The 14,542-nt window shown below is 49.6% G+C and overlaps 1 protein-coding gene across 1 annotated transcript in view; it reads left to right on the top strand.

Moving 5' to 3' along the window:
- Positions 1–14,542, top strand: part of SLC6A5 (solute carrier family 6 member 5) — a 51,187-nt gene that overhangs the window by 30,129 nt on the left and 6,516 nt on the right. The window contains exons 10-13 of the mRNA XM_052661961.1: positions 5,315–5,427; positions 6,174–6,305; positions 7,283–7,382; positions 13,796–13,896. Coding sequence (XP_052517921.1) covers positions 5,315–5,427; positions 6,174–6,305; positions 7,283–7,382; positions 13,796–13,896 — 446 coding nt within the window. The remainder of the gene's footprint in view (positions 1–5,314; positions 5,428–6,173; positions 6,306–7,282; positions 7,383–13,795; positions 13,897–14,542) is intronic.

The following is a 14,542-nucleotide window of genomic DNA, read 5'->3' as shown; positions in this document are numbered from 1 at the left end:
TCTCTACCTGTTAGGCATATGTAGAGGATTTTCTAAGCCAACCCGCGCTCCTGCAGCTGGTGTGGCCTCAGCCGGCCGCAGGATGGCATCCCTTGCCAAGGGCTCTGCAGGCACTGAGCTAATGCTTATTAATAAGAGCGGCCTTCTGCTGACGAAGCACAGGTTGCAAGGTCTGACATGCTCTCAGGGACTTCTGCTTAGTTAGCAATGCGGACCTGTGGTGTTTTCCCCAGCGGGTGGAAAGGTTGGACGGTGGAGGGAAGGATGTGGGATAAATGTTTACTCTCTGCCCAGGTGATCCATCTGTTAATGGGTAACACTTGCGTGGTCTCTGTGGAGTGTACAGAGGGCTATCATTTTTTAAATCTCATTTAATCCATATTTCTAGCACAGTATTTTGTAGAGAGAGGTAATACTTTTACTGAACTTTTTATTTCCACCCAGCCTCATTCTACGCAGGATTTGTGTGTTGAGCGGGTTTTGGTGACGAAGGGATTTCTTGGTGGCATCGTCTGTCACTAGGGTCACCCTCTGATCAGGTGTTTAGGAGATGCCTCGGGGTCAGGACCGCTGCTGGGGCGGAGGGGACGGGACTGTCTGTGGGCTCTAGACTGCCCAGACTGTGGGCCTGTCTTGTGGCTTCTCTGGGCAGTTGTCTTTCTTCAAGGAGCTCACTCCAGACCTCAGATCATGGCTCAGACAGCAGCACGGGAGAGAACTGAGCCTCAGCTCTCCTCCGTGGTGGGCTGCTGTCTCCCTGCGGATAGGGACTCACCACTTCAGTGGTGCTGATAGCAGGCTGCGAGCCTCCAAGAGTTAAGAGAACCAGCTTGTTCCTGGGGGACTGGGGGTAGTTCTCTCTCCCTGGAGAGAGTGTTGAACGACCAGGGATTTTGGTCCTGCAGCAGTGCGCTAAATTAAAGGTCCCAGAGCTGAGCCAATGCCCTTCCCTGGTTGAAGAGTTTAAAACTCCTGGGGAGAAGGGACGTGGCAGGGGTGGGGGATATGCGGATGGGGAGAGAACTGAAGGCTTTGTCTTCAGGGTGCCTGTGACACCCAGCTGTCTGTATTTCCTGCCAGCAGGGTACCTGGAGCAGCTGGGTCCTACCCCACTTTCTGGCAGGTCTGAGGCGTTTCGTTATTCTTGAGACATTACTGAGCTGTGAACCGGTGAGCCAGTTGAACCAGTGGCTGAGTGGTCAGAGATAGTGATTCCTGAGACATGGCTGTGTTAATTTATTCTTCCAAGTGCTTTCCTACCCCAGGAAAGGGATGTGGGGCACAAGTTGCTAAAACCCAAATCAAATTTTTATTTTCCTTTATGTACAAAGCATCACACAAATGGTCCGGGTTTCCCTCTAGAATTTGCCCTTTCTGGGTTTTTCTCATTTCCTCTGATTCTAACAGGGAGAAGAGCTCTTCTCATGGATTCTAACATGTTGTGTTCATACAGTGGACCCTTGAACAACGCAGATCTCAGATACGGGAGTTAGGGGTGCCGAACCTCCGAGCAGTCAAAAATCCAAGTGATAATTTATTAGTCAGTCCTTTGTAGATACAGTTCCTCTGAATCTGAGATTGCTTTGCATCCATGGATTCGCCCAACTGTGGACTGTCTTGTATTTACTACTGAGAAAAATCCATGAATGGAGCCTCGCAGTTCAAACCTGTGTTGCTCAAGGGGCAGCTGTACTTGGCAGTTTCTCATTGTAACCAGCAGACCCACCAGAAGTGGGTCTCATCCCCCACGGGGGAGAGGCAGGGGCCCTTGAAGTCTTCTCCCAGACCCATGGGCAGCTAACCCTGCTCATTTGAACTCACATACTTTATTGTATGTGATTTGCAGGCTTGTCTGGTTTCCTTTGGTATAATGGGGGCCCTGCAGAATACAGGACAGAGGTTTGGGGTCAGGCCTGCATTAGGTGCCAGCCCCATGCCCTCCTTGCTAGGTGACACTGGCACGTGAACGTTCAGTTCATTTGTGCTGATCCGGCATTAGTAACTGTGCTTTGATATTCAGCCCAAAGCTGGTTCTCTTTAACGACCTAACAGTAGTGCATTTTATTTAGAGCTCCCTTTTAAGAGAGGCTCAAAGTCACTACCTCAAATCTTGGCTGTATCAGACTGAGGGTGACTGAGGGTGGATTGGTATGAGACCAGGCCGTCTTCTGCTCTTACGATGGGCACAGGGAAGGGGGCATGGTTTTAGGCATCGACTTCAGAAAAGCAGCTTCCTGGGAAGTCAGCCTGTTAGAGGCATCTCCCAGCCATCTTCACGGCTCCCTGGGGAGTGCTGACTCACTGTCAGAATCCTGCCCAGAGCCCTGCCCAGATGCTCACCCACTGGCAGCAGTGCTGGATGAGACGCAGCAGGGGAGCACAGTGCGTGTAGATTTCCAGGGCCTGCGTGGTAACTCCCCGGTAACCAGGCCACTGGGAAGTGCCGCCCTGGCTCCCTCGCCCGCTCATAGTACAGAGAGCCTGCTGATCGAGATGAAGGGACCATCCCACCATCTGTCTGTCACCTGGAAGCCAGAGCTTCCAAAGGCGCAGGGTTCAGCGCTGCCTCCTCTGAGGACGCATACATGTGCAGCAGGTAACCAGCAGAGTGAGCACTCCCCGTGGCTGCAGGCCATGCTGGCTCCAGAGCCCCTGGTTCTGTCTGCAGCAGCTCTCTAGGACCAAGGAGGCTGTCACTGTAGGTCTCTGGGGCCCTGCCCGAGTAGCTGGCCTGCCGAGCCCCTTTGGGCCACTTTCATGGGAAGAGCCCTGAGTGAAGGGCTGTGGAGAGAACTCAGTAAGCACAGACCATTATTCTGAGCCCTTCACTAGTATCAGTACACTTAACGTTACAGAGATTCCCTGTGGGTGAGTGATGCGACCCCCATGGACCATGTCCATGGAATTCTCCAGGCCAGAATACTGGAGTGGGTAGCCTTTCCCTTCTCCAGGGGATCTTCCCAACCCAGGGATCGAACCCAGGTCTCCCGCATTGCAGGCGGATTCTTTACCAGCTGAGCCACAAGGGAAGCCCTAAGGGTAGGTACTATTATTAAGGTGAGGTGGAGTCGCTCAGTCGTATCCGACTCTTTGCAACCCCATGGACTGTAGCCTACCAGCCTTCTCCATCCATGGGATTCTCCAGGCAAGAATACTGGAGTGGGTTACCATTTCCTTCTCCAGGGGATCTTCCCGACCCAGGGATCGAACCTGGGTCTCCCACATTGGAGGCAGATGCTTTAACCTCTGAGCCACCTATTATCCCCATTGTATGGATAAGGAAACTGAAGTGTGTCCGGAGTCTTACCCAAGTCTTATCTAAAGTCCTGCAGCTGGAAAGAGGCAGAGTGAGTCTCCTGGTCCCGGGGGCAGGGGAGCCTGCTCTCCAGCTCCTGGGCTTTGCTGAAAGTGGCAGGACTCTGCCTCTGTCAGACACACCGGCCTCACCCAGGGAAAACTCCGCTGTGGCTCAGGCAGTCCCTCTTCCCGGACTCTGCAAAATATTATAAACATATATTTAAAAAATCCACTCGCTAGCCATCTTGGATAAACGGAGTTTTCTGAAATGATGCCTTTACCCTGTGTAGTAGGGAGGCCACCGAAATAGAAACAGGCCAGGTATTTGGAAATCCTTCTCCACCCTGAAAAGGCAGTAATGTCCAAATGGCTGGAATCCTGTTAAAGCAATCAGCCGAGGTCCTCCGGCAGTGGCCATTTTAAGGCCTTCTTGTCCACTTTAGGAGCCTAAACTGAACTGGCTTCCTTGCTGTGCTGCATTTGAGACCAGTTTTGAACTGCAGTTTAATACTGAGTTTTCTTTTATGGTTCACCCAGGGAGTCTTCAGAGGCTGTTTCTACTGTCTGTTCAATAAATGCATCAAGTGAGGGTATCTTAGGCATTCCAGGCTTTATATTTTAAATACCCAAAGCCCTAGGCAACATTAGGAGCTAACAATCTGATAAATTCCAGTTTGAAAAAAGGGCTGTTATGACTGAGTTATAAAAACTGCAGGTGCTGCGATTTCTGGCTTCCAGACGTGCCCTGGCTGTGGATTACCTCAACATTCCCTGGTCTCTGCCCATTATCATGTAGGTTTCTACTTACAGGGAAATTCACAACTGCCGCGTCTTTAACCATCTTCCCAGTGAGGCCATGAGGCAGGTAGGAACGGCTGGCAGGGTTTTAGCAGAGAAAAACGCAGCTCAGACATCCTCTATCAAGACCACACTCGATATTCTTGGGAAGACCCAGATCAGAGCTGCTAATTTCCAAGTTCCTTGTCTGCTCCTAAGAGCTAATATTCTGAGAGTGTTGTTGATGTGTGAGGCACTGGTCTCAGTGCTTTCCCTGCACTTCCTCATTTGTTCCTCGTGACTGTTCTATTATGAAGAACTATTGTTATCCCCATTTTACAGATAGGCAAGATTGAGGCTTATAGCAATAAACTAACTTCTCTAGGGCTGCACAGTTAACAAGTCATGGAGTCTGAATTTGGACCCTGAACTGCCTAGCCATTAGAGCCCAAACTCTCCTAACTTTTGTGTTTTCCTCATCCCTATCTAATTACCTGTGGACTGATACAGCCCCATGTTTACCAAGCCTTTGTAGGGCAAGATCCTAAAAGCATTAGACTGATTCACGTTTTATATACATGGCTTTGCCTGGAGGAGTGACTAAGAAGAAGGGTAGCAAAAAGGGGAAATGATGTCATTCTGGGAATGTTTAACCCTGAAAGCAGGGTTTCTGAATCTCAGCACGCTTGGATAAATCTTTGCTGTGGGGGCTGTGCATTGAAGGATTTTTAGCAGCATCTGGCCTCTACACACTAGACCCCAGTAATCATCCTCCAAGACATCCTGGTTATGAGAATCAAAAATCCTGGTTATGAGAATAAAAATGTTTCTAGACATTGCCGTATATGCTCTGGGGAGCAAAATCTCCACTCTTCTAGAGGGTAATATTACATCTTTCCTCAACCCGTTAATATAGACGTGGAGGTTTTTGTGTTTATTTGCATGGGACACAGCCTGGCCGTAGTGTTGGGTTGGCCCTGAGTCTCTGCTTTGCCACTCTTTTTGAGCCTCTCCTATGAGTTTCCTGAGATGTGGATCTAATTCCTCCGGTCCTTCCCTTCAATTAGTTTGAGGTCTAATTGGGGAAATGAATGAAGAGGAGTGAAAACATAGGACACAGAAGGAGCAGCTTCTCCTGTAAATAACTCAGGACTGCCATGGAGAGAGGACCCTGTGGGCTTCCAGGAAGAGGGGTCTTGGAGCTGGACCTGCCTGGAGTCATCTGTCTTGTTCTTTCCAGGACCAGGTATTGCATTCGTGGTTTACCCAGAGGCCTTAACCAGGCTGCCCCTCTCTCCCTTCTGGGCCATCATCTTTTTCCTGATGCTTCTCACTCTTGGACTTGACACTATGGTGAGTGTCCCGTTTTGACCTCTGCTCCAGTCCTCCTTCTGAAGACCCCTCTCCTGGGGCTCTGTAATCCAGCCCGTGGCAGGGTTTGGGGGTAGCATTATCTCAGTGTTTCCTGAAGTGATGGGTAGGGACGGTGAGGTACCTGGCCAAAGCTCAGGATAACCTTGCATTTGTGGGTGACTTAGGTGACGGTGCAAAGGAGCTGTGCTCTCTCCCTTTCCTTTTTCCATGCGAGTTTTACTTATGTTCTTCCTGCTTTGGTGTACTTTTGCCAAAGCGATTTCTGTGGGGCCAGATAAGGGAGAATAATGTGAAGTCAATTTTAGGGAAATTGCTCTGGGGCTGAGACTACTACAAATCATGCTGACAGGTGCTCAAAGTTTAGTAGTTGGGTGCAAGGAGGGTTTTTTTCCCTCAAGTGGAAGATCAAATGCGATGTAAACGGGAGGAGAGGAATTTACATCTCATGAATACAAAGTGAAGCTTAAAGTGTCCTAGTGGATGGATGTGAGTGCAGTCTCTGGGGGCCGGAGACATAGCTCTAAGGTTCACATCCTGCTTAGATTCCGCTTGTTGACCTTGTGGGTTGGACCCCAGCAAGATCCTTTAGACTCATCAAGGGAAAGCAACCCCGAAGGGCAATCCTCATACCAGTGCCACTTGGCCTGGTGGGAGACACAGAGGACTCTTTTGAGCCTGTGGGGCTGGGCAGCGTCTCAGGCGTCCCTTCTCTGGCATCATTCCAGTTTGCTACCATCGAGACCATAGTGACCTCCATCTCGGACGAGTTCCCCAAGTACCTGCGCACTCACAAGCCGGTCTTTACTCTGGGCTGCTGTGTTTGTTTCTTCATCATGGGCTTCCCAATGATCACTCAGGTAGGACGCCTGCTGGGCACAGGCTTAGGATGGGGGCAGGTTGCGGGTGGGGCTGATGGCTTTTCCGTCTCTTTACTCTTAACTCCCAGACCTTAGAATAACAGCCAAACCATTGCCATTTCCAAGCAGATGGCACCAGTCCATTAGAGATTCTGACCACAGAGGGAAATATGTCACCTTGGCTACGAACGATACTTCTAGCATCTTCATAATTGAGACGTAGCCTTCTTGAGCCAACGAGACAGGTGTGTCCTACTTGAAGAAAATGAAATACGTGGAAATCCAGCTTCACTGGCCAGAGGCATTTCCACTTGATTACTTGTAATATACAATATCTATAGTCACTGGAGTTTCTTCTGGTCCCGAGTGTCTGGGAAGATGAGTATTTGCTCACCTGATGTATATGTATATTGCTTTTGCCGTCTCTCTGACCTTGCGCAAGTCACCACGTTGGGCCTTGGTTCCTTCATTTGTAAAATGATGGATTGAAAGGAGATGGTCTCTAAACCTCATGTAAGAGTGGGGTAAAGATACAGGGGGATGTATGAAGACTGCCCATTGACAGATGTGTGAGGACTGCCCATCGACACCTGAGGGTCCTATGGAGGTCAGTCACATGCAGGTGCATGGGTAGAAACGGCCATCTGTTGCTTCAAGCAGAAATGACGCAGTCTGGCTCCTTTTACATTTACATCTTCGAATGTGTGACCTCTGCCTCTGAAGAGTCAGATGTTAAATCACTTTTCTGGGCTTGTGCTATTGATGAGCTTGGGAGCCTCTCAAGGGACTGCTTTGCTAACACAGCAAGGCCTCTGGCTTACTTGACCAGAGTTAAGTTGCTCCTCTCCAGGGGAGGGGGGAATCCTTTGACTCCTGTTGGCACGTGACCCTGCTCAGGCTGGAAGGACTGGCTGCTGGAAGTGGGACACAGCCTGGATCCAGGCCCACTGACGTTGCTTGTCTCTCTTCCCTGCCAGGGTGGAATTTACATGTTTCAGCTTGTGGACACGTACGCCGCCTCCTATGCCCTCGTCATCATCGCCATCTTTGAGCTCGTGGGGATCTCCTATGTGTACGGTAAGGGAACCACTGAGAAGGATGCTGAGGCCAAACTGAGTGTCACTGAGGCGTCCGTGGCTGGCAGGTTTCTCCTATTTAAGAAGACAAGGCAAAGGCTTCATTGCAGCTATTTAGGAAACAGAGCTGCACCTTTGTTTCCAAACTTGCCTCAATCACTTGGATCTAAAAGATGACCGATGGTGAAACTTTGTTATCAGAAACGGCTAGAACTGGGACATGCCTTTGACAAGTGACTGTTTAATGCCTGTGGATGGTGGCCAGACTAGGGGGGGAAGAGGGAGACTGCTTTGCTCCTGTGAAAGTATTTCAGGATCTTGGTAGCTATAGTCTTCATGCAGCTTGAGGTGAGGAGTAGCTTCATTGGTGGTCTCCTGATACTAGTGAGGAAAAAGAACCTCACAGATCCGTGTGTGTGTGTGTGTGTGTGTGTGTGTGTGTATGTATGTGTTAGTTGCTCGTTGTGTCTGATTCTTTGCAATCCCGTGGACTGTAGCCCTCCAGGCTCCTCTCTCCATGGAATTTTCCCAGTAAGAATACTGGAGTGGATTGCCATTTCCTTCTGCAGGGGATCTTCCTACCCCAGGGACTGAACCCAGGTCTCCTGAGCTACAGGCAGATTCTTTACCATCTGAACCACCAGGAGAGCCCCATCATAGATTCTTAGGAGACTTTATTAGCATCTTGGGAGCCTGTGATGCAAGATCTCAACCCCAGATTTTCCCAGGAAGAAAATTCCAATTCCCTGATAAATCAACCCTTCCTATCAATGGCACCCCACTCTAGTACTCTTACCTGGAAAATCCCATGGACAGAGGAGCCTGGTAAGCTGCAGTCCATGGGGTGGCTAAGAGTAGGACACGACTGAGTGACTTCACTTTCACTTTTCACCTTCATGCCTTGGAGAAGGAAATGGCAACCCACTCCAGTGTTCTATCCTGGAGAATCCCAGGGGCAGCGGAGCCTGGTGGGCTGCCGTCTATGGGGTCACACAGAGTTGGACGTGACTGAAGCAACTTAGCAGCAGCAGCAGCAGCATCACCATAGCAATGAGCATCCTATAATCAGTGGGGCCATTCTCAAGAAGAATAGGAAAAATTAGCAGATGCCATCTTTGCCCTTCCTGGAGAGGTGTTTGTGCTTGGCTGGGGGGTGGGGTTGAGTCTCAGCGGGTGACCTCTTGAGCCCCTCCTGTGTACCGCCACTCTTATGGGGTTCAAGGTGGTGCTGATGTCCTTGTGCCTCACAGGGACATCCCTAATATAGATAAGGCCTCTATAGTAAATACCGTATTTACTATAGAGGAAAAATGCCAAGTCAGAAGACCCATCTGTATTTCAAAACCAAAAAGGGATGGTGAAAGGAAAGGCAGGGTATCACTTGGATGCAGGGATGTGCTTAAGAGCCTTTTGCCTTTAATGTAATGGTTAGCCTCTTGCCCATCAGGGCTTCAGCAGCTTCTTGCTTTACTGAAAAATACATTAAAATGGAGGGTGATGGGCAGTCAAGATATAAAAAGGAAACCTCTCAAGTAAAATCTGGGTGCCCCAGAAACAGGAAAACACTGCAGCCATTGTTGGGCACTGGCAGAAGAAGAATTTATCTCAGCTGGAGTGTACATCCCCACTGCAGAGAGAGTTTAGCTTCTGGCCAGAGAAGCGGGCAGGCATGCCAGCTGTCCTGATGGCATCAGAGGCCAGACTGCCAGCACTTTGGGCTGATGAGACAGCCTCAAGGCTGCAGTGACGCTGTGATTGAAGACTCGCATTTAGGCTAAGGCTTCAAAGAGCTTCCTACCTGAGCAGAGAGTGGCTGAAACCCGGCCAGTCTGCCACAGTGAATCCTAACTTTTTGCCCAGATACCAAAGGAGTTACTGCGGAGAGGCCTCTGGGGCTGTCTTTTGGAAGCTCGAGCCCTTGTGGGTCCACACATAAGCTGAAGTCGCCAGATGGTCTGTTGGCAAAGTCAGGAAAGCACTTCACTGTGGCACTGGCCCAAGTGTAGGTAGCCACCTCATTGACCTCCTCCGCTGTCTGAAGCCTCCCTGATATTGCCCACAAAAGGCACGTTTGCATGACTGTTTCCAATGAAACAGGGTTGTTCAGTGTGGTTTACACGCATCCGTTAAAACAGAAACCTTTGAACACTTCTGTTTTTAGGACTTAAATTTCTCTCTCCCAGCCCTCATATAAATCTGCCGGTAGATTTTTTGGTTCCGAAGGAAAAAGTAAATCCCGAGTGCTTTTCCCTGGGCTCTGCTAGCCTTCCTAGGGGGATCACCTGGGCAATTACCTGGGCTCTAGAAGGCTGGTGCTGGGCCAGCTCCCAGGACTAGGTGGACTCTGTGCTAAGCTCAGGTTGAACTTGACTCTGGTATTGTCACATGTGGGTGTGACCCTCTGATTTGGACCTGGAGGGAATTCTTTCTTAGAATCTTAGAAGAAATATTTGAAGCTAATGTCATTATTAGAGGTGAAAGGAAAAGCTTGCGCAAATATATAATGTATGCTCCAGATGCCAGTGGATTCTTTACTGAGATGATAAGCCCCCAAACAAATGCAGGTTAGTGTGAGGAAGTTCAACATGAACCCATGAAGAAAGGAAATGAACTTGACTGATTTGATCATCCTGGCTGCTGAATCTGAGAAAGAGGCAGACAAATTGCAGAGATTTGTGTTTCCTTCTCGGTTCTAATGATCTCTAGAGTCTAGATTCTAGAGGTTGCCATTCAAACATTAAAAATACATTGGGGACAACTTTCAAGTTTTCTCTTTAGATCAAAAGAGCTGATTCAGGCCCTCAAGACAATGCTCTCCAAAGGCCAATATCCGGATTTGTGGTAGCTAGAGAAGTGGAACTCCCCAAGTTTGGTGTAGGAACAATCTCTTTAATAGACTTTTACCTAATAGAGTCGCTTTGTAAAAGTGATTTGTACTTTCCTGAGAGCCAATACAGGGACTTCCCTGATGGGGAAACCCTGGCATTAACCTGCTGCCACAGAGCCCTCATGCCTGGTAATTGCTTGGCTCTACACTGTGCGTTTCCCGCAGATCACAGTGTGCTCAGTGGTCTTGATCTGTTTTCTTCCACGTTGGTCAGTGACTGACTTGTTTTTTATCCCATGCGCACTCTGTCTTTCTCTCGGTCCTTGTGAGGCATGTTAGTTCCAGCAGGCAATGACTCTTACCTGGCTGGGAGCCCTAATGCTGCCAGAGACAAAGGAGGGCCAGACTAACCAGAAAAGGGCTCGAGAAGACGGCATTTCAGAAATAAAAGGACATAAACGAAAGCAAGGACTGAGGCTTAGTATTGAGCTTATTGCTAACCGAGGCAGGGAAAATCTAAGCCCACACATTGCATTTTGGCTCCAGGGGATGCAGCCAAAACGTCACATTAACCGTAAGAGAATAATTGGAGGTACACACAGGGCTGGAGACCTAATTTGTGAGGCTGAGGGCAAAATGAAAATCTGGAACCCCATGTTAAAAATTGTTCAAAATAGCAACAGGAGACCGTTAATCCAGGGGTGTCACCCTTCTCAGCACCAGGCCACACAGCGAGGAGAGCAGTCCCTGGAAGACCATACTCAGACCAAAGGCAAGGGTGTGGCTGGGGAAGACAAAGGCCGCGAAGTTGCATGGGCGAAAGTGATTGGTCGCTGAGGCAGGTCCTTGACTGACGGTTCAGGATTGGTTGGTTACATGGAGCTTGTGGTAGCCCCTTTCTGGGCACCAGGTCTGCGTGACTGAGTCTAAAACAGTAGCTATGAGCTCACCGCTGCTGTTATCTCCTGCTGTTTTTCTGCTGGCTCAGGGAGCAGCTGTCGCTCTGATCCCTTTGCAGCTCTCTTACCCCTCCAGGTTCAAGGTCGTGCAGCAGGCAGATCTCTATGCACAAGCTCCTGGCTCCAAGACCAATTCCTCTATCTAGCGTTAGCCTTGATGAGGGACTGGGAACCAATTCCTCCATCTAGCGTTAGCCTTGATGAGGGACTGGGAACCAGTTCCTCCATCTAGCGTTAGCCTTGATGAGGGACTGGGAACCAGTTCCTCCATCTAGCGTTAGCCTTGATGAGGGACTGGGAACCAATCCCTCTATCTAGCGTTAGCCTTGATGAGGGACTGGGACAAGTGGGAAGGATAGAGCAGGCAGAGGAACCATAAGAACAAAGGCCTAGCCACTGACTCAGTAAGGGACTCTGGTGGGGGCTTGGGCGTGAGTCAGGGTGCGGGTGGGCTGTGATGGGTGGGGGCCAGAACGGATAGGGGATGGAGGGATTGGAGACCTGACTCAGGGATGAGCAAGAGGCAGGAGGCTTGCTTGGCGGCTCCCACTGGTGCCCTTGGGCAGCATCTGCCAGGCCACACTGGCAGATCAGGCCGATCCATCACGGGACCTGGAGTGGAGCCCGTAGGAGCAGGCGTCCAAAGCCCTCACAGGAAAGGAGGAGGCTGACTTTCCAGGGCTTGTGCTAATTCTGGAGCCCAAGTCATCTCGCTCAGTTCCCGGGCTGCTCCTGGGCATCGAACCTCCTGCTGAAACTGGGCACCCACCATCCACCCGCTCCCGCAGTCTGGACCCAGCTCTCCATCCCCTCTGGGGGAACCTGAGCACTTCTCCTCCCACCCCTGGCTCCCGTAGGAGGCTGGCTCTGTGCGTCTTCCTCAGTCTAACCTTGAACCCTGTCACATCAGTTTTCCTAGGCAAGCTGCACACCACCATCTCCTTGGAGAATGGTTTAATGGAGAGGAAGGGTCTGGTAACAGGATTGATAGTGAAAATAGAAGATTTTAGAGTCTTTTCTGTTTTGAAGAACTGAATCCCACTTTCAGGATTTCGCATGGGTTTATGAGGTCCTCATTGTCTTTTTTTTCTTTTTAATTGGAGGATAATTGCTGTACAATGTTGTGTTGGTTTCTGCCATACAGCAATGTGAACCAGTCATAGGAATACATGTGTCCCCGCCCTCCCACCCCCTTCCCCATCCCACCCCTCCAGGCTGTCACAGGGCACCAGGCTGAGCTCGCTGGTCACATGGTGAATCCCCACTGTTTCACACGTGCTGATGCCCGCGCTTCACTGCTACGCTCGCCATTCATCCCACCCCCTCTTCCCACAAGTCTGTTCTCTATGTCTGCATCTCTATTGCTGCCCTGCAGATAAGGTCATCTGAGGTCCTCATCTTTAACTTTCATCTCTTTTTTCGTTCTAACCCTCCCTTACGTCCAGAGGGTCTAGTGTCCAGAGGGCAGTCATTGAAGGAGTTTGATGATGAGAAACGAGACACAGGCAAACCCAAAGATGGTCAGAGAGCTGCTCCGAGTGTGCAGTTCTTGCCTGCAGTGGCCCATTATTTGGAGCTACCAGTTGGAACTGCCGACTATGAAGGGGCTCAAACTCAGGGCCCTTTCACGTCTCTTCAGCATGGCAACCCTCCAGTTCTGAGACAGCCTCGCTTCTGGTGAGCTCAGGAAACAATACAAGAAACTGCTTCCTCCTCAAAAATTCTCTGTGGCTTTTCTTTTCAAAGAGTGGATGCTGCTTATCTGGGGCCCTGAGAAAAACCCTCGTCTGCTTTTTGCTTTACATAGTTATGTTAATCAGTGACCAAGAAGACCATAATCCTTTGAGTTTCAATAAAGTGGGTGATAGCCACGTGGAAGTCACATTGGTTCTTGCTTCCCCTTATCCTCTTCCATGGAGCAGAGATAAATTGACTCATGGAAAAGTATCCTTGGGAGTGACTGGAAGTCCCTCAGTTGTGTCTGACTCTTTGTGACCCCGTGGACTATACAATCCATGGAATTTTCCAGGCCAGAATACTGGAGTGGGTAGCCATTCCATTCTACAGGGGATCTTCCTAAACCAGGAATCGAACCCAGGTCTCCTGCATTGTGGGCAGATTCCCAGCTGAGCCACCAGGGAAGCCCATCCTCGGGAGGGTGGGGGATAAAAAGCAACATACAGTGAGTCTCCCTTGAAATCCCAAGGCTTTCATAATACACTGTGCTTATTGATCATGATTGTAATTGGGTTTGCCAGAGTTGGTTGCTGAACCCATGAACCCATCCGTGAAAACAGCCACACAGGTGACTGTGTCAGACTGTGGCAGCATGGAGATGCCTGGGTTAGGCTGGGATGGAGCTTTCTAGCTGGCACCGTGGGATGACATCTCACATTGAACTTCACTGCAGAGAGTGTTTGCTATCTATTTAAACATTCCATTTGCCTTCATCTTCCCAGCAGTGAGTCACCTGTCTGATGGTTTCCTACATAATAGGGGTCATATTGGCAGCAAGAGGGGGCCATCCCAGCCAATGGCACGTGAGTGAGAGGCGCTCCTGCTGTCCCCTGCCCCATCTCACCCCCTGCCACCACACCTTGTGTTCCATCTCCGTTTGTCTCTTTGCAGGCTTGCAGAGGTTCTGTGAAGATATCGAGATGATGATTGGATTCCAGCCAAACATTTTCTGGAAAGTCTGCTGGGCCTTTGTGACTCCGACCATTTTAACTGTAAGGATTGCATGGTTTATCATGCCAGCAGCACCTTGCATGCATATGCAATGCTTTATGTTGAACAAGACGTGTGCCTACATACAGATGAGCCTGGGGAGCTGGTAGGATGGATATCATTCCTGTCTTTCAGCTGAGGAAACTGAAACTCAAAGAGGTGAAGCACCCTGCCCAAAAGCTCAAGGCTGATGGAGGGGTGGAGGGCAGAGCTAGGACTCAGGCTTGGCTTGGAGCATCTCTCGGGAGCATTTCCCATTATATCAGTATGCCTCGTGTGATCACAGTTCCCACATGCTAACTACGGTCCACCCTTTGTGCACAGTGCTTTTTATGTACCATCTCATCTCTCCCCTACAGGAGTTCTGTAGGGTTAGTATTATAATTATCTCCATTTTACAGAGGAGGAAGCTGTTACCCAGAGCTTATGCGACTTGCCTAGGATTGCAGAATTATTAATAGTAACAACAGCCTGGGTTTCAACCCAAGCAGTCTGTCTCTAGAACTTTTAAACACTGCTCCACACAGCCACTATACAACTAATACGTATAGCAGAAGTTAGACTTTTATTGTTCATCTTTATTGCTTTTGAGGACTATCTTACCATCCTCAAGTGTGATGATGACATTTTAAGATCATCTGACATTCA

This window comes from Budorcas taxicolor, chromosome 25, assembly GCF_023091745.1.
Source record: "Budorcas taxicolor isolate Tak-1 chromosome 25, Takin1.1, whole genome shotgun sequence".
Taxonomy (NCBI): domain Eukaryota; kingdom Metazoa; phylum Chordata; class Mammalia; order Artiodactyla; family Bovidae; genus Budorcas; species Budorcas taxicolor.
Note: the sequence above shows the minus strand (reverse complement) of the source record. Positions and strands in the feature narration are given on the sequence as shown.